Source organism: Cyprinodon variegatus, unplaced genomic scaffold (assembly GCF_000732505.1).
Source record: "Cyprinodon variegatus isolate N-32 unplaced genomic scaffold, C_variegatus-1.0 Scaffold243, whole genome shotgun sequence".
NCBI classification, from domain to species: Eukaryota; Metazoa; Chordata; class Actinopteri; order Cyprinodontiformes; family Cyprinodontidae; genus Cyprinodon; species Cyprinodon variegatus.
This window is the reverse complement of record NW_015150696.1, coordinates 583,127-601,977: the sequence shown is the minus strand read 5'-3', so window position 1 is coordinate 601,977 and position 18,851 is coordinate 583,127. Positions and strand designations below refer to the sequence as shown.

Below are 18,851 nucleotides of genomic sequence, written 5' to 3'. Positions count from 1 at the left end.
CTTTAATCTCAGAATTCTGACTTTTTTCTCAGAATTCTGATAGCTAACAAACCTGTTACCATCAAGCCGTAGCCATGTCTGTTTTAAAGACTAAACTAGCTCTAGTTTAGTTTAATCACCTTCTGCTCTTCCATTAACGAAATACCATCACTTTGAGCATCCTCGAGCACTTAAAAAGTCACCTAATTGCGCCATTCTTTGTCAGTGAAGCTGAGTTCTCCCACATCTCTTCCTTCATGGTACCCATCTATATTAAGATCCAAAATTCTGAGATTAAAGTCAGAATTCTGAGTTTAAATTAAAAATTTTGAGATTAAACTCAGAATTCTGAGGAAAAAAAGTCAAAAAATTTGATTTTAATCTCAAAATTCTGACTCAAAATTTTGACTTTTTTCTCAGAATTATGACTTTAATCCCTGAATTATGAGGGGAAACAAAATCCGAATTCTGAGTCGGAATTCTGACTTTTTTCTCAGAGTTATGGCTCAGAATTCTGACTTTTTCTCGAAATTATGACTTTAATCCCACAATTCTGAGAAAAAAAGTCAGAATTCTGACCTTTTTCTCAGCATTCTGACTAATCTCAGAATTCTGACTCAGAATTCTGACTTTTTTCTCAGATTAAGGTCGGAATTCTGACATAAAATTTAAAAATCAATTAACGTTTTTTTTTTTCTTTTCAGTGGCCTTAATCCTCTTCCGTATAAAATCAATGAACTTTGAAACAAGAAAATATTTGAAACATCTGAGCTACAAACCCAGAGAGGCGAGGCTCTAGAGAGGAGGGAGGAGAGATGTGTGTGTTCAGCAGAGGAGAGAGAGGTGGTGCAGTTGAGCAAAGTAGAGTCCTGAGTGTCTGAGTGGCCTGCAGAGCGGAGCTGACAGCGGAGAATGGAGAGCAGCGCGTCCGCTCGGCGAGCTCTGACCGAGGACAACCCGCCCGGCCCTTCGCTTCTAAGGCCAGTCTGCTGAGAGACACCGGGAGGAATTAGCTGGAGGGGGGAGGGGGGTGGCAGAGGAAAGGAATGGCTGATCCTCTGCGGAGGACTTTACTAGCAAAACTACGGGGGAAGAAGTCCAAAAAAGGAGCGACGCTCAGCGGTGGATACGGATCTGCTGCTGCGGCGCATGGTGGCCCTGAAGGTAAAGAAAAAGTTTTCCCTGAGGAGATCCGCCCGGTAGTTTTGGATTCCACCACAGAGAGAATGAGTACATATGAGAATCATGTTGAAGGAGCGCTGGTGCAAACTGAGGGGTTCACAACAGTCCCGATTTGCGCAGCCGCTGGCTCACGTCCCCAGGATCAGAGCAGCGGGGGCAGGGTTCACGTTAATGAGCGGCTCCTAGGAGCCCCACTTCAAAGAGACACGCAGTTTGCTGGGGAGGGGTCCGGGGGGGAGGAAAGCAGCCTCTGGGAGCCCGCATCTGCGGGGATTTCACTCAAAGGACCACATGTGCAGATAAAGCGCTTCGTCTGTGCGCAGAGGCAGTGCAGCGTCGGGGATTCTATCGGGTTCGGGGACAGCTCCGGTCACGCGTCACACCGCGCGCAGGTAGGCGCACGCGCAGGGTTCGTTAGAGCGGCTGTGGCTTGGGTTGCAGGTGGTGAGGGGCCAGAGATCAAGAGCAGGGGACACTCCCGGCACATGGCAGGGACTGTAGTAGCAATCCACGCAAATAACACCTGGAATGTTGACAGCCCCGCTTTGGAGGCGTACACGCAAAGTTGCGTGCATCCAAACTCAGAAGAAAATGTTTTAATTAGAAGCATTGAGAGTTATGAGTCTGGATGTGAGCGGCTCAATGGAGAGACATCAGGATGCCCTCTGAGCCCAACTGTTTTCCCTACTGACTTACAAATGTGTGACTTTAAAATCCAATCTCTTTGCACCACAGAGGGGCCACTGGGCTACCCTTTAGACAGTGAAGATGAAGATTATTACGATAATGAAATTCTGCCCTTTTATGAGACAGTTAAACCAAAAACTGATGATAGGGTGGAGGCCACAGAGCTGCAGGTAGATGATGGTGAGATCACCCAGGAAACAGACAGACTTAGAACACAGCTGCAGGAAGCCTATTATCTTCTCATTAATGCTATGAATGATATCAGTTTGGATGTTCATCAGATTAATGGTGGCTCAACTGAGCAGCAGGCCATTTCTTCCTGTAGTAGTCATTCAAGAGACAGTCTGTGCTCCAGGCTGTCTGTTAAAAATACAGACAGTGACTCCTGGTCCTCAGGAGGGAACCACAGTTCTCAGCAGCTTTCTGACACCGAATCACTTCTGCTCTGCCTCACTGGAAAGCTGGATTCAAAGGCAAGGCTGATCAGTAAGAGCCTGTCCAGATTGTCACTGACCATAAGACCCACATTGCAGCGATCTGCCAGTGATGACATTATCAGGTATCCTGTATCCTCATGTTGTAACCAAGTAAGCAGACAGGAAAGTGTAGAGGCTCGTGTAAAAGAAGCTTTGGAGTCAAAAGAGCATGGAGGGACTGATGCCTTAAAAGCAGGTGAGACGTCTGAGCCTAAGGAGCCTTGCCGTGCAGTCAGCAGCGAGGAACTATTGCAAAAGGCCGCAGGTGAGGAGGACTACGGGGGGCAGCTGAACGAGAGCAGCGGCTCGGTCAACAGCCTCACAGGTTCTACAGACAGCAACAGTGAACCAGGAATCCATCGGGGTCAGGAGAGCAGACGGGAGCTGGCTGAGGTCCGGGCTCAGGTGGTCCGATCAGTCAGGAAAGGCCATGGCGTTACCGTGAACAAGATGCAAGAGTGGATGCACAAGGGTCGTCTGCTTTCATCAGAGATGAAACAGCGCATCGAGGGTTCATCTTTACCTCTAGGTGGAGGTCAGAACCTGGATTGGTCCTCCCTTAAGGTTAACCACGGAGGCTGCAAACAAGGCGTCCAGGTCCGAGGGAATAAATCAGTCAAGGTTAAATCGTCTACAATCAAGTCAACAAGCCAGCTTCAGCAGCCAGGTAGGAAGGCTACACAGGGTGGCCTCATCTCCAGCGGGAATCCTCTACCGTTTTTCCTCCCGTCTGATTGTTGTCATCCTCCTCCACCTCATAGTAGACTTCGCCTGGTGGCGGTCCACCCTTCACTCCTTCAATTCTGGATGCAAAGCAAAGGGACGAGACACCTCAGACCTCTTGCTTTCCTTTTTAGGGGATCTGTAACTGGTGGCGGGCTTTGCCTTTCACACTAATTTAGCAACATTTTAACATTTTAATTACACACAAGATTGTCGGACAAAATACTGACAACATAGATCCAGTAACTACTAACTTACTCTTCTGTTAGATTGATGTCTGTGGTGTTGGTGGTTGGGTAATGTTTGTGTCTTTGTGTGTTTTCTATTGATCGTCATCTGATTTTAATGTTTGATTGTGAGCTAATTTTTTATGAAAAACTTGAAAACATCTGTATCAGGAAACCACAAATGATATTATTTAGGTTTCTCCTTTTAACATACTGCCACCGTATAACAGCTCCTTTCTTGACCATTGTAGAGTTAAAATCAGTACCAAACTTGGTATTTATTAGTTTCCATGCAACTCTCAGTGTTTGCTCTCATTTTTTCCTCATTTATTTCCTCCACTTTCCATTTTATCCCTGTCTCGGCTGAGCTTTTCCACAGCTGTGGCCAGAGGAATCCAAAGCGGGAGAGAAGCCATTGCAGTATTTTTCTGCTGTCGGCCTGGTGGGTGATTTGTTTGAGGGAAGAGGGGGTTGTGCTGTCATGTCGCCTTCCTCCCCAGTCATTTGCTCTTGACAGCCCAATGGTAGCTTGCCTTTAAAGAGACTTTGGGTGGAATTTTTCAGATGCCATTCCTGTTGTTTAACTTGTTTGAGTTGTGTCACCTAATTCCTCACCATGACTGAACAAAATGAAGGTCGATTAAGTGTTTATTACGGTCATTGCTTGACCTCTCTTGCAAATGAGGAGCTATTAATACCTCAGAAAGAACGTTTGAGCAAAAAAAAAAGCCTTAAATTCCTCATTGCTCTCTTAAACCCCTTTTCTGAGGCATTTCCTTTTATGGATGCCTATTTTATTCTAGCTTATTTTGTCTAATATTGCAAACCTGGAGTTTCATGAATGATATTTGGAAATGAGACCTCGAAGTGAAGTCTTTAGAAATCACAATGCAGTTTGACCTTATGCACTTTATTCATGGACTAATGTCAACACTTTCTGAAGGGCATAAGAAAATGTTTGTGGATGTTTTGTTTAAAGTCAAAAGATTTCTTATTTTGTTTCGGCGTGGTGGAGAGGAGAGCATGCTGGTAGGCGGGCATGACCCAGGTGTCATGCTTCAGCAGGGATTGGGTAATGAGTCATGCATTTGGTAAATACAATATAAAGTCTCAAACAAAGTTGACAATGGTGTTTGTTTGCTGTACTATGAGTGAAATATTTAAAAGAATGTTCTAACTTTTATAAGTTAGAACGATAAGAACCAAGCTGCCTTTATAGTAATTTAAATGAACTTTATAAACAAGAAGGGTAAGGTTGTCTGTCTGGCCTTGCAAAATGGAAAATAGAGTTAAACTGGACAATGATATAACAAACTAAATACAGGGATGTACAATTTACCTGAACTGGAAACATCCCAGTTGGAGTGTAGCCAGTGTAAAAACTAGAAACAAAACCAAAAAAAAAAAAAAAAATCTGTATCCTTTTTCCAAAGTGAAAACCACCATATACACACAAGACCTGACATGACATGTTGTCGATAATTTGAGGAAATCCTTGAATGTGGAAAGGATGTTTTGAACTGTTCTAAACTAGCAACATCCTGAACTCTGTGCTGATTTCCTGCCAAGATGCATCTGCTTCAAGATGTGGATTTTATGGAATGTCATGTTTTTATCTATAACAAAAGTAGATAAACCTTGAAAAATACAATAGATTACTGTAGCTACTATCGGGGGGAAACATTGTTAAAAAAATCCAAACGTTATCTTGAATTTTGTTTTTTCGGCTAATTTTAGATGACCTTGCCTCATATTTCCACCAATAGGGAAGCCGCCGGTTACAAGGTAGCAACTGAATGGATTTAAGGCGCTGGATGTATTTAAAAACAACTTGTTTAAATTGGAACCGAGCATCAGAATTTTAAAGCATTGAAATTAAAATGCATTTCAACTTAGAGTTAAGTCTTTGACACAGACCTTCCTATATGTTTTTATTAAAAGTGCCCAGGAATGAGAAAATCTGCAGAAAGGGACAGATGTGTGGACAAAAACACCTTGTTGATTACAGCGGTGAGAGGAAAGTGGGCTGACTTATTTAAGGTGCTAACAAGTCATCCTCTGTCTCACATAAACTCCTTATATATCCATGGCATTCATGAAACCTTCTCTAAATGTACAACACATTAAATCTTAAAGCAGATGGGCTACAGAAGCAAAGAACAGGAAATTGAGGCTTACCCTTTTTATTTTATTTTTTCCTACTGAAAACACGTGCCCTTGTCTGACTAGTTTTAACTCCAGTTTCAACAATAACTCTGTTTACATGGACACAAATAATTGGCCTGTTTTGTAAACAAACCTCTACTTGTCCGCTTATCCCAAACTTTAGCTACTCTATGTGCCTGCCCCTTTTATTTATCTTCAGTCGTATCTGTTGATGTAGACTTTACCATTATGGACCTTCATTGCATCTTTGTATCCATATTTTTTATTTTTGGTGGTCATTTTATCTACGGGGTAGAGGTCAGGATGGCATGTTCATCTGCACGTTATCTTTAGTGCCTCCTTTACCAAAGAGGACGAGTAGACACTGAATGAAGGTTAAGGCGGGCATACACTGTGATTTATTTATTTTTTTTCTCTTTTTCAGGCACATTCTCCAGTCGTGTGAGAATTTTTCGATTTAGCCGATTTTCAGCCTCCTCATGCATCATGTAGTGTACAGGGGGTAACGAGGGGCGATTAACCTCTCACGACCACCTTCCGATCAGGAATCGTAAAGTCGGGAGAAAATGAAATTCAGTTGGCAGTCGTATGATTGCATCAGAGAGTCGGTCGCACAGTGTGAGAACAATTTGACTATATAATCTAGTGAATTGTAAAATGCCTTGAGGTGACGTGTTGTGAATTGGCGCTATATAAATAAATTGAATGGAATTGAATCGGCTGTACAGTTTGGGCATTAGCTGCGTGCAATGATTGAAAGTATCGCACTCACAGTGTATGCCTGGCTTTAATAAAGAGAGAAACATCACGCTGAGGTAAGACACATGCATAGTGGAGATTGCTTCACTCCAAAGATTGGAATGGGTATGTACATGGACACCAATCGGAACAGCGTTCAGCAATTACCTATCCGATCCTATTCACACTATTCATGTCGGACTGAATAGGATAAGACTCTTCAGTCTGACATGTTTACTTGAATCAGTTTTTCTCTGATCAGGTTTTTAATCTGATCATTTGTGTCTATGTAATTGTAACTAAGGTTTCATGTAGACATGTCAAACAGAAGCTTCTAATCCAATTTGGTCTGATCGGAAAGAAATTTAATTCCGAAAAAAAGGGGTTGTTTTTTTTGGCCGATTGCCATTCCGATTGGCGTTCATGTACGCACCTGTTCCAATCTTTGGAGTGTATTTTATGTAAAATTAGAAAATTCTTTGCATTCGTAAACAAAGATGGTGAATTTCTATCAACCCCTTTTTTTAGATCGGATCTAGAAAACTCTGCACAGGAAGCTAATCTGATGATGATGGGAACTGGTTGGAAACAACATAAAAGAATTGGGTCCAATCTGCTTTGTATCACTCTGGTTTGGCTTCTAAAGCTTAGTTGCTGGTCATGTTTGTTGAGATAATACCCATGTGGTTCATGATCTTGGCAGTGGTCTCAGTTTCTAGATGTCAGTCTAACAGAGCACTGTAGAGTATATGTTAAAGAATATGATACTCACTCCTAAGTATATCTATATTTTCTTTTCAAGAAACTTTTTTCAGATAGAAACACATGTCACAGCTAAGAAGGGAGGTGCAAACACTATCCTGTGTTATAGCATGTATGAGCTTTGACAGATTTATTGAAGTTGCAAGCTCCAAACACAGATAAGATGAGAGAGGAGAAACTTGAGGCATAATGGATCATGCCGATATGGTTTTATGAGATGTGTTAGTCATGATGGCGTCTGCTCCAAGGAGTGGGGAGAATGCTACTTTATTGCCTTTAATGGGCTTCAAGGCTTCTTTCTAACGGTTATTGTAGCTATTTAGCTAATTAAGCCATCTCTGTTTGCCCTAAAAATTTGATTTTGATCAACACAAAAAAAGAAACACTGAAAGAACTGAGAGATGGAGGGAAAAAAATTGGCCTCTTCAGCCAGCATATGGAGGAGGAAGTGTTATCAACGCCGTCAGTATGCCTCAGTAGGATGCAAGTGTTGACATGTGATGTAACCCTGAGTGATCTCAGCTCTGTCCTTGTGTAAAAAGAAAAATCTACACTGAGAATCATGATTAGCATATGAATGAGTGTCAACAGGAATGCATGGCACCCCGCTAAAGATTCCCTCTAAATAGGAGCTCACAAACCAAGTACTTACAACAAAGTTGTGTCTGTATGGAAGAGAAAATGAGCTGGTGTGTGTTTTGCTCCTATCAAAAGAAAGGCCTTTTTAACCAAAAGGGGAAAACAGGAACAAAATTACAAGCCTATGGGAAAGTGGATCAAGAGCTTTGTCTTTATGAGCAAAAGATCCAGCCACTCACAAAGTTTAGAGGTGAATATAATTGGGTTCATTCTGCGGCTCACACCATGCAGATCTGCATTGGTACTTGGAGCTTTTTTCCTGGTAATTTTGCAAACCATAACACTCCTCCCCATCTGTGAACCGCCTCATTTTTCTCTTTTCTTTTGGTTTTCTGACAAAGACGCAGTCATGTACTGTGGGGTTTGGCCATCTGTTACCTTGAGGTCGGGGGTCCGTCAGGGTTCCCTCTGCACGGATTGCAAAGAAGCTGAAAAGGGCCTTTAACATGTTTCGCTGTAGATAAAATCTATTCTAAGTCAAGTGTATGGGATGATTTTGTTTAGTGGTTAACATTGCAGGTTTTTGCCCCTTTTCTTACACTGTCACAAGGCGACTTTTTCTTCCTTGTTCTTTAATTCAGCTCCGTCCTCTAAATAGACAGTAATGTGTTTTAGTCCAGATTTAATCTTTTGCTTTTTGAGTCTGTTTAATATTGAAATAGTGGCCTAAATACTGTAAATGTGGTTTAAAGGGAATTAAACTTGTTTCTTGACTCTTTGTTGGTTTGCATTGTTTTCCTTAAAAACCTATTAATTAGATTTCTAAATTAGCTTTCCTGTCACCTTTCTAATTATCTCCCTGCTTTGTTTCTTGTCATTCCTGTCTATTAATTTTTCACTTCTAATCACCCTGTCTTGATGTTTAGTTTCGTTTGATAGAGATAAAATTCAAAATTTTTAGAATAATTTTTAGTCAGGTTTTATTGAAAGCCTGACAGGTAAATAAGGTCTATAAATTGTCTAATATTTGACAGAAGTTAATATTTGAAAGTTTTCTTTTTTTCTTTTTTTTTTTTTTTTTTACAAATTGGGTCTAATTTGTCCGGCCCATTGTTTGTTTTGGAAGTTGTTGCTCCTGTGAAGGAGCGTGATGGTAAAAGGAGATGGCAGAAAAGATTTAAATCTGGAGCTGTGGTCTGGAATGTTGTTCTTGTCAGAACATGCTTCCTTTTCCAGTTATGAAAGACCCCTTGAAGAAGACAGCTTCTCGACAACAGCTCCCTGTGTAGGCGGCAAGGTCAGTTGTTTTGGAGAGGCTCAGTTATTATTCCGCTTTTTTTTTTCTTTACAAATCCTTTATATGGTTTTATTTTTCTTTTTGCGTGGAAAAAAATAAAAGGTATCTTTCTTAGCTTAATTTCTTGATTATGTGTCTTTACACAGCCTAAAACCATAGCTGCCTTAAATTTTTTTTTTCCTTGGTTAAAAAGTGGGTTTATTATTGCAAATGAGTAATTATGGCATAGAAGCTTGAGGTTTTTAACACCTTTTTTTAAGGAATTCAAAGCAAAATTTATGATAATTATCTTAAATCCATCATCTGTCACAACAATGCATTATATGCGTTTACTACTTGGATGAATTTTCTACATAAACTAAAAAGGCTACCTGAAACGCAGCCTTACTGGAACAGATAAAATCGTGGCATAGATGAGCACAGGGTGCTCAAGCCCACACAGTCCTGCATTGAACTCAGTGAACCACCTGAAATGACTCTCCAAGTCTAAATTTACCCAAACACCGGCCCTCATACATCTCTAATTGAGACTTTGCAAACATATAAAAACATGATACGAATGGAAGTCTGCTGTACATAAATGAAAGGTTCTGTCTGTGTTTGTATTCAGATAATCAAGCAAAAGAAGAGGCATAGGCACTTTAAAGATTAGGATTTTATTGTCCAGCCAAAGCGGATTCAGAAAGGAAATGAACTAAAATCTACTAAAAGGTGGAGTGCAAGGAAGTTTAATCCCTATCTTTGATTAGTTCATTCCCGCCTACTATTCTAGCTCTATTTCAGGGAAGATTAACTCCTTTTGTTCTGGTGCAAGAAATTTCACTGAATATTTATGGGACAATGGTTGCTTTATAAAGCTGTAGATCTCAGAGAGGCTGCTATGAGAGCCTTGTAGACTGTAGGCAAGGCATGGCAGATTTTTTTTTGTACCATGAATAAGGAAGGCATTAGAAAATAAAATATAGGAACAATAGAAAACAAATTCACTTTATCAATAGTACAATTTTGCCATTCTATATTGGGGAAATGCTTAAAAAATATTTAACTAAAAAATACATAAAAAAATTTTTTTAAAAAGCTACCTTTCCATGTTTAAATCTGTTCCTGACCTTTATGAGTTAAGATGGTGAAAATTATGACCAATGGACTCATTTACATTATGAAAAAAAGGACTTGGTGACTAATGGACTGTGGTTATCTATATGGATGTCCCGATCTGATATTAGCCACAAAAAAAAAAACTAATATCAGATTAAATTGGATATCATCTACAACCTCAAATATTTTCATGCAAATATAAACACTCTGTTTTTACTAACAGTTTCTATAATTCATTTTTTAGTGGGTCAGATTTTTCATACATTTTGATGATTACTTTTGTTCCCTGTTTTAGTTATAATTCTTCATGAAGCCTTTTATAACATTCTACAGAATAAAATAAGTAATTAAAGCTGGTAAGATTATAATAATAGCATATCAGGTCAATATTGGTATCGGACAATTCTCAAAGCTGCAATATGGGCATTGAATTGGAAATGAAAATGTTATACCGGGACACCCCTAGTTATCAAGTCATAAAGAAATATAAGGTTATGTTGTCAGCATACAAGTTGTCAGATATTTTGATCCTACCTATTCTAATTGAGAGGGAATATTTATATATTGAATCCAGCCTACCTGAGAATGGAGCCTTGAGAAATTCCCCAACATGGTTTTGGTCACTCAGACCTTTAACTGCTGTATAACACAATGTAAGCCTGGTTGACCAAACAAATTCTTAACTAAATCTATGGAGAATAATGTATATCTGCATCTATATTTAAAGTTTATTTAAGACTGTTATGATTAGCCACATCGAAAGCAGCACTGAGACTCCCTAAAATCATGTTTTTGCTGTTAAATGTTTTCTTGGTCTATAAACTTAGTAGATATTCAATTATCTGATTAAAAGTACCGTACCTGAAAACCAATTTGATTTCCCCCTAAATTGGTGCTGTTAATTGTATTCTATGATGGATCGTATGCTAGATTTGCTCTGCGAGTCAGGCATGTGTGAAAAATTCTAGAGAAGTAGAAGCTGGCATTAAAGCATGTTGGAGGGGCTCGTCTGAGAGCTGGAGGGGATCAAAACAGCCTTTTATTTGAGCCTGCTCTACAAGTTGGAGCAGGACCCTGGCCTCCCTCAGCACTATGCTTTCTTGTCACACTTTTGAACATAGTTGGGTTTTTTTCTCTTTCTCAGACTGTGATAAATCGTTGCATATTATTCATATCTCATAGTATGGTCTAATTATAAAGGAGGTTTTCTTGATATATAAACATTAAATGCAGTTATACAAGTCACATATCTATCATTTGATTCTTCGACATATGTCAGCCGCCTACACTTAATAAGTCATCCTTGTTTTTCTTTCTGTAATGTAATTTTTATGTCCTTTTTTATCCATTTGGTCTCCAATCTCTGCTTGGAATTGTGGGTGTACATATTGCCAAAGCAGACCCTCATAAAGGTAACTTTAGAAGGACAAATGGAAATGGGGGGAAGTGACTTTTGGTAAAAGATTGTAGTCCATCAGAAGATATCATAAAACCACTAAATCTGATCTGTGGTGGTTTTTTTAAAACTATTTTTGGCTTATCTTCAATTCCCAGGAAAAAAAGTAGGAAATTCAGCAATGCAGATGTGCAAAACCAGCTGGCATTGTTAAATATTTTCACACTTGTGGTTTCTTGATGCAAATGTTTCTCTCAGCCTGTCTTGACTTGAATAGTTTGAGATTAAGAATTCACTTCTCTAATTCAGTTCCCATCAGTAATTAGTGAAATGATACTAATCCAGATGATGATAAGTTGCTTTTCTTATCCCAGCCAAATCCTGTTACTATCTTCTGGCATGAAGCAGTGACTCTCGCTGTCTTCCTTTGTGTCCTCCACTCTCTCAGCTTTCATTGAGAATTTCCACACCCCATGTGTAACGGGAAGAGAGGCAGGCAGACTGCCCAACGAGCCTTCATCATGGAGCCCACAGCTCACCACCACCATCACCGTGTCCAAAAAGCGCAACTGGCTGCAGCAGAGCTCTCAGCCAAAAAGTCACTGCACCAGGGATGAGCTGCAAGGGATTGTGGGAGCTGAGGAAGGCAGCCAGGGCTCCCATCAGCTTTCTCCTAGCCCCATTCCTCTGCCAGACGTAAGATCCACAGTTGGAGCATCGCCACGGCCAGTACATCTCCTGATCCCTCAGGTTAGTATCTTCATACAATAACTTTGCATAAAATTAGTCTGTTTGTTTAGCAAATGTTAAAGAATAGAAACGAGTTCAATAGAGTATGTCTTTGTATTTTCTCATGTTACCTCAAAGTTTAATGTAGTTGGGTGACGTTGGCTCAGGGTGTAGGGGGTGAAGTGGTGGTTCATCAGTAATGCCTCCACCTCATCTGTTCTAAAGACCTTGGGCTTTGCCTGCTGTTTATGGTCAGAGGACCCCGTTGGGCTGATTGTGTGCCAGTCCTGATTCTGTTCATCTGCCCCAGTGTAGATGTGGCTACAGTACAGTTTTCCACCATTAGCATGTGAATGGGTAATTAATTGAATGTCTGAGGAGCTTTGGGGTCCTCTGACCATTCACCAAAAGTAATTTGTCAGGACCTTAGATGATGGACAAACAGAAAACAGTGAAGTAACGTATTTTAAAGGCAAAGGAAAATTATACATCTATCTGCCCATTTTCTATTGCTGGTCCGTGAGGGTTAGGTGCCTATCTCCAGCAGCCTATGGAGGAAGGGTGGGGCACACCCTGGACAGGTCACCAGTCCACTGCTGGATAACACAGAGAGATGCAACCACATACACACACTCCAACCTAAGAGCAATTTATAGCCCCCAGTTAACCTAGAAATGGTGTTTTTGGACTATAAGAGGAAGCCAAAGTACCTGGAGGGAACCAATGGGGACAACATTTAAAATCCAGGCAGAAATACCCCACGTCATGGGTTTACCCCAGGAACTTCTGGTACATGTTTGTCAAAATACCTTTGTGAAATAACTATGAAAAAGAGAAAAGTGTGGCATTCATTAAGAGTATATTCAGCCCCTTTACTCTGATACATGGAATTAAATGTACTATAGCCAAGTGCCTTTAGAAATCAACAGTGTGGGTGATCTCATTTAGATGCAGGTAGAAGGAACACCATAGTCATGTAGATGAAGATGGTCGGTTCAGATGAGATCATGACTGAATCTTTAGACCAACATTGTACATTATGCTGAACAAACCATCGCTACAATTCGATAGCTGTAGCTGAATTATGCTGTTAAAATAATTTTTATTGGAAGACAAAGAGATGTAGGTTAGATTTGATGGGTGATAGATGGAGCTAAAGTGAAGCAGCCCTGGGAAAAACTGGTTATAAACTGCAAATAACTCAAAGCACCTAAATGCCACCAGAGCTAGAGTCAACGAATACTGCTTTACAGGTTTTCAGGGTTTTGTTTGTTAAACACAGAGAACTTGTATCATTTTCCTTCCATTTCATGATTAGGCATTTCTTTGTGTTGGCCTGTCAAGTTATGAGACAAAAGTGACAGAAAATGTGTGTCAAACTGTATTTCATTGGGGTTTGCAAGTTCCTCTTATGTTTATGTATCCTTAAGTAACATATTAATTTTGTAGATTAACATTTCCGTCTTTCTTGTTTTTAGGTGGTTGTTGGTCAGTCTAAGGTGTCTCCCCATCCTCGGAGTGTAGACCCATCCGAAGAAAACGATGCAGATGATGAGGGGGAGATTTGGTACAACCCAATCCCAGAGGATGAAGAACCAGAACTTTCCCGGCGGCCTTGCATACGGCTGGTCGTCCCTCCTCGAGGCGAAGTGCAGAGGAGGCCTGGCATAGGAGGAGATTTGGCTCATGTTGGCTGGACTGTGGAGAGCTCTAGTGGACTGGATGCATTCGTGGAAGGTCCTGGTAGTGGTTCTGGAGAGTTGAATCAGGGGAATGCTGCACATTCCACGGAGGCCATGCATCTGCACAGACAGATGCTTGCGTGCAAGCATCCAGAGGAGGGGGGGGGCTGCACCAGCAGACCAACAGGTAAGACCAAAGAAAAACACTTTATTGGTTCTCGCTTTATGTCGACTTAGTCATTCATGCTTTTTCATTTATTTTATTGAGATGATGCTTGAGGGCCAATTACTTTTTTAGCTTTGTCAATCACCTGGGAGATATTTGTGGTTATACGCACACTTTGCTATAATTATAGCCAACGTTGACGAAGATCCTAATCAAGAAACGTACTCTTTTGCTCTTCAAAAAGTCAGATCTTAAGCTATTAAATATTTAGCAACTAGCTGTTTTAAGAGAAGTCTACAAATAAGTTAAAACCCCCAAAGTTATGAAAGCGTGTTATCTGTATAAAGCCTAATAAGTAAAGCTCAATAGATTATCCAAACAGACAAACTGTCTTATTCTTGTTATGTTCTTCTTTATCAGAGCCGACAGGAGTCAAGCGCTGTCTAATCATATCCTCCCGTATCAGTGTCCCACATTAGTTCAGCTCAGACAGACATCAGACAGGAGGAATTCAGCACTGACATTCCTAAGCAGAATGAATCCTCTTACTTCAAAACAAGTTTACAAATCGATGTATGATCTTCTGAATTTTGTCATTCATGAACAAAAAAAGTTGGTTTCTAAATAAACCAACATGAATCATTGCGCTTCTCCTTCACTTTCTTTGCTCCTTATTTACTTGTTCACCTGAAAGCGACGACAGAATGATGACAGCCAGCACACGGCTCCCCATCTATCATTAGGCCCTGTCCTTTTCTATCTTTTTTTTTTTTTTTTTTGACAGACTTCTAACTTTTTTTTCTTCTGTGATGCGGAAACATGGTAGTTTGAACTATTTGGCACATCTTCATCTGAGCCTATAATTACAAAACTTCTCTGTGGCACGCAACAGCTATTACAGTTGTACGAACAATAAGGCAGCATGAATAGTTTGGCTCGTGGCTGGGCTCTTATTTCTCACAGTGACAATTTGATGGCTTGAACTGAACACAGTGACAGTGGTTTTTGTTCTTTGTGGGAGAAATCTGTCACTTAGACCTTAAACTTCTTGAAACTATACATACATATATATATATATATATATATATATATGTGTGTGAGTGTATAGTTTCAAGAAGTTTATATTGCTTTAACCTTTACCTTTTTTTTGGGGATGTTGCTCTTTTAGCTAGCTTCAGCGAGAACATGAATGTTAATTGGTTAATTCCTCTACTCTGATAGACAGCCTTTTAATTAACGGAAGGTTTAGTTTTTCTTACTACCTTAAACTATGTTTATTAGTAGAAGTTAAAATACAGGAAACATGAGAATGTCTTTATGGTATCTATGCCTGTACAGCTGAAGTGCAGAGACCTTTGTCTATAAATACTCTATACCTGATACCTCTAGCACCTGATTCGAATTCAGCTAAAAATCTCCTATTAAGGACAGATGGTTGTTGTGATTGTTTTCAATGTTCCAAAGTAAAATGATTAAAACCTCTTGTGCATTTGTATTCATCTCACCTGGGCCAATGTTACTAGAACTGCTTTTTACATCAATCCCAGATGCAGGTTATTCACAGATTATCCAATAACTAATGGCTACTATCACCATTCTTCATTTCAGAAAAGCTCAGGTTTCATTGATCTTAACCATTCTGTTGTGGCTCTATAGGGTTAAGGTTTTTGCCCTGCTAGGTTAGACTGTCCCAGTCTTAGCTTTTTATTCCTAGACTTCTTGTATTGAGCTAACAAGCTTCCATTTCCCCTCTGAAGAAAAGTACGACCTCAGCATGATACTACCACTTTCTTGTCTCACCATTGGTATAATATGTTCAGCTTTATGTGCTGTGGATTGTTTTTGTTTCACAGTCTTTCGAATGTAAGTCAAATCTTCAATTTTAGGTTCATCGGACCAGAACCTCATCCGTTATGTATTCATGTCCGCTACATGGCTTTTAAAAACCTTTAAGTACTACTGCTTATGGCTCATAACTTCTTTCTTGCCACTATTCCATAAAATGAGAGAAAATAATTGCTGCCCCTCTGATAATTGCCTCATTGGCAGGCCTGTCATGTGGATCGCACAGGTCTTAGAGGTTTCAGTTGAGGTACATGCTTTCAATTATTTCTATTTCTTTTTTTTGGTTTATGGATTGGAAGGTAACTGTGAGATATTTAAAGCTTAGAATATGTTTTTCAATACTAACTGTGCTCTGATACTTTATCCTTGTCTTATCTACTAGGTTGCTTGGTCTGAATTAGGTGGTGGTTGACTCAAAGCGGATTATACTTCAACAGCACACATCAAATGTCGTTTGGGTCTGGCCAAGAACCAGTTTTGCTGGTATGCTTCTGCAACGTCGGTCTGGAATTTCTAGGGACGCACAGCAGTTTCCCGCCAAAGCGCGAGAGAAGTCATGAGAACTACCGCGGATGGTCAGGAGAACTTCTTCGGCCATGCTGGCGGAAGTGTTTATTTTCCAAAACAACATGTCTGAGGCATCGTTCAAGTAGTTGTACTTCCAAACTTCCTCGATCAACCTTTCGTTGTGGTAATCCATTATTGTTATTACTTCTCGGTTTTAAAAAAATGGCGCGCCCTCGCACCGAATTGAGAAGGACGACCACACAGACAGCCGGAAGACATACCAAGGACCAATAACAGCTGCTTTTTGTCTGCACACTTCAGCTTGAGGTCTGCGTGGGATTGCAACCGTCTAACTTGTAGTCAGGATTTTTTTGAGGTGTGCGACGATGGTTGCAGAGCTTCTGCACGGGGGGCGTTGTTGCACACAGATACAGATTTGATGGTTGCAGAGGCTATGCATCAAAAGTATAAATTGGCCTTATTGTTCTCCATCAAACCTCTGAGATCTTAGCTGAACAACTGCTAGAGTGAGACTAATCTACACATAAGTGGAGATACTACTACTGCCCTTATTTAAAGACCAGGTATTGCTTTGCTTCCAGTTCATGTACAGTGCAGTAGTCAAATTAATATTTTGGTTGCTCGGTTTGAAAATGTGAATATGCTTGAGAGATCTGAATTATAAGGTTATGACTGTATACGCCACTACCATTCAGAAACCTGTGCTAAATTTATTCCTTGTAGTAAATATTGTGTTTTTCAGCAGCCATCAGTGGTAGCTCTGTGCTGGTGTGGTTTTACTTGTTGCTGTGAAAATGAGAGCAACGAGTAGCAGCGTTGTTTTCTTTTCCCCCCCACTGTTCCCTCCTACTCCGGAACTGCCGGCTGCATGTTGACTTTGCAGTTGATTCCAGCGGGTTCGGTGACGCCATCCCTCACTTTGCCTTAACAGAAACCGAGCGGCGTGTGCTGCCGCGTGTCGTCAACAATCCTCACAACTTGCTGCGAGGACACAGAAGCTTCTTTTTGGCTCACTGTGTTCCTTGGTCTTCTGTTATATATGGCCTCAACCTTCAGAGTTTACTTTGGGGATTGTGGTCACTGTTAACAGAGTTTGTATTGACTGCAGAGGGACACTCCTCCTCTTTTAACTGCTGGGGGATGCTAGCCACATGGCAGCGGTGAATACAACAGCAGCCTGCTATGAGATCTTAATATCTCATCTCGTGATGAAAAGAATGAGAGCTTTAGCACATTTTCAAACGCAATTTGGAAAGAAAACACAATTATGACTAATTTGTCCAATAAAGTAAAGTCTTTCTTTTGCTTTCGTAGCTCATAAACTGATGTTGATGATTCAGTAAACTCTCCTCCTAATGCAGTCAACGGTACATGAGATCAGAAGTGTCAAATCCCACAATCTTTCTCAGCCTCAAACCATTTGGATATTTTCTTAAGACGTAGTTTTGCCCATCAGACTCTTACATGAGACCAAAAGCCAGATGGAGCTCCATCTTCTGCTCCAGTTCTGGCTAAAGAGAGCATCTTCTTTTTTTCCTTCACCCTCCTCTGAGTACACAGCAGCTGCTGCCCCAGGCAAATAAAACATCACCCCTACTGCCCCTGAACAGACGGATTGGCTTGCTTTGACATAGCAGACTCGCCATCCGGCTCCGACACACTTATTTAAACAGATTCCTATAACTAACCTAGCCCATAAGTCTTATGTTTCTTACTAACAGCCTAGGATGCAGAGGTATTGATGTAATATCTTAAAGCTTTCATACTATGCTACTGGAGCCAATGTACTTTATTTGTTGATCAGTTAAATATGATCACAGTTTTAGTATAAAAGAGTCAAAGCTGTTGACTTAAGCTAAAATCATTGAATTCCAAGAATTCCTGTTTATTTCTTGGTTTTCTGTTTCTGGTTAATCATGGAAATATGCTCCATAAAAGGATCCATTTTCATCCATATGAGCAGAAAATTGACATGCCTCTTTCATTTCTTGAGTATGAATAGTGGGGTTTCCTGAATTAATGAAGCTGTATAGATTTAGATGGCTCTCTGTCTGGTTGGCTGCTTCTTTTTCCACCACCGGATACACTACAGACTCCTTGTGTGCTGCCTATTGAGTGACTTTTTGTCCATCTGAATGCTTTGTTTGTGTGGACGATAATGATTGATGGACTCTGGGGGTGGGTGAACTCACTGTTGTGTTTCCAATCGCTTGTTCTCTTTTGAGCCCATTTGAGGGAATCTGACTTGGCCCGCACTCAAAAATGGACCAGAGTTATTTCTGGGGTTGTTTTGGTCTCACTTGCTGTAGTGTTAGTGACTTGGCCTTGGTTGATTAAGTTATAGACAGAGAGTTCATACTTCAGAGTTCAGTCTTGGAAAGCTAATCTTGACTCATAATTGTGTGGTTTTGGTCTGGAGACAGAAAACAAGAACAGATTAATTGACTCAACGTTAAAAGGGAAGTTCAGGTCACATAGCTTTCTCACTGCATGGTTTCAAGACATCATTTCATCGCCAGAGTTGCTGAAAAAAAGTTCAAACATAATGTTTTAAAATTGTAATAATCAGGACAAAGCCAGAAATACCCCCT

At 40.4% G+C, this 18,851-nt stretch overlaps 1 protein-coding gene across 2 annotated transcripts in view; it reads left to right on the top strand.

Annotated features, from left to right (window-relative positions):
- Positions 1 to 830: 830 nt before the first annotated feature.
- Positions 831 to 18,851, top strand: part of syde2 (synapse defective 1, Rho GTPase, homolog 2 (C. elegans)) — a 52,854-nt gene continuing 34,833 nt past the window's right edge. Inside the window, exons 1-3 of one of the 2 annotated variants that reach the window (XM_015381855.1) lie at positions 831 to 2,991; positions 11,759 to 12,060; positions 13,518 to 13,908. In XM_015381855.1, coding sequence (XP_015237341.1) covers positions 1,026 to 2,991; positions 11,759 to 12,060; positions 13,518 to 13,908 — 2,659 coding nt within the window. In that variant the 5' untranslated portion in view covers positions 831 to 1,025. The remainder of the gene's footprint in view (positions 2,992 to 11,758; positions 12,061 to 13,517; positions 13,909 to 18,851) is intronic. The other variant, XM_015381856.1, reaches the window with a different exon arrangement.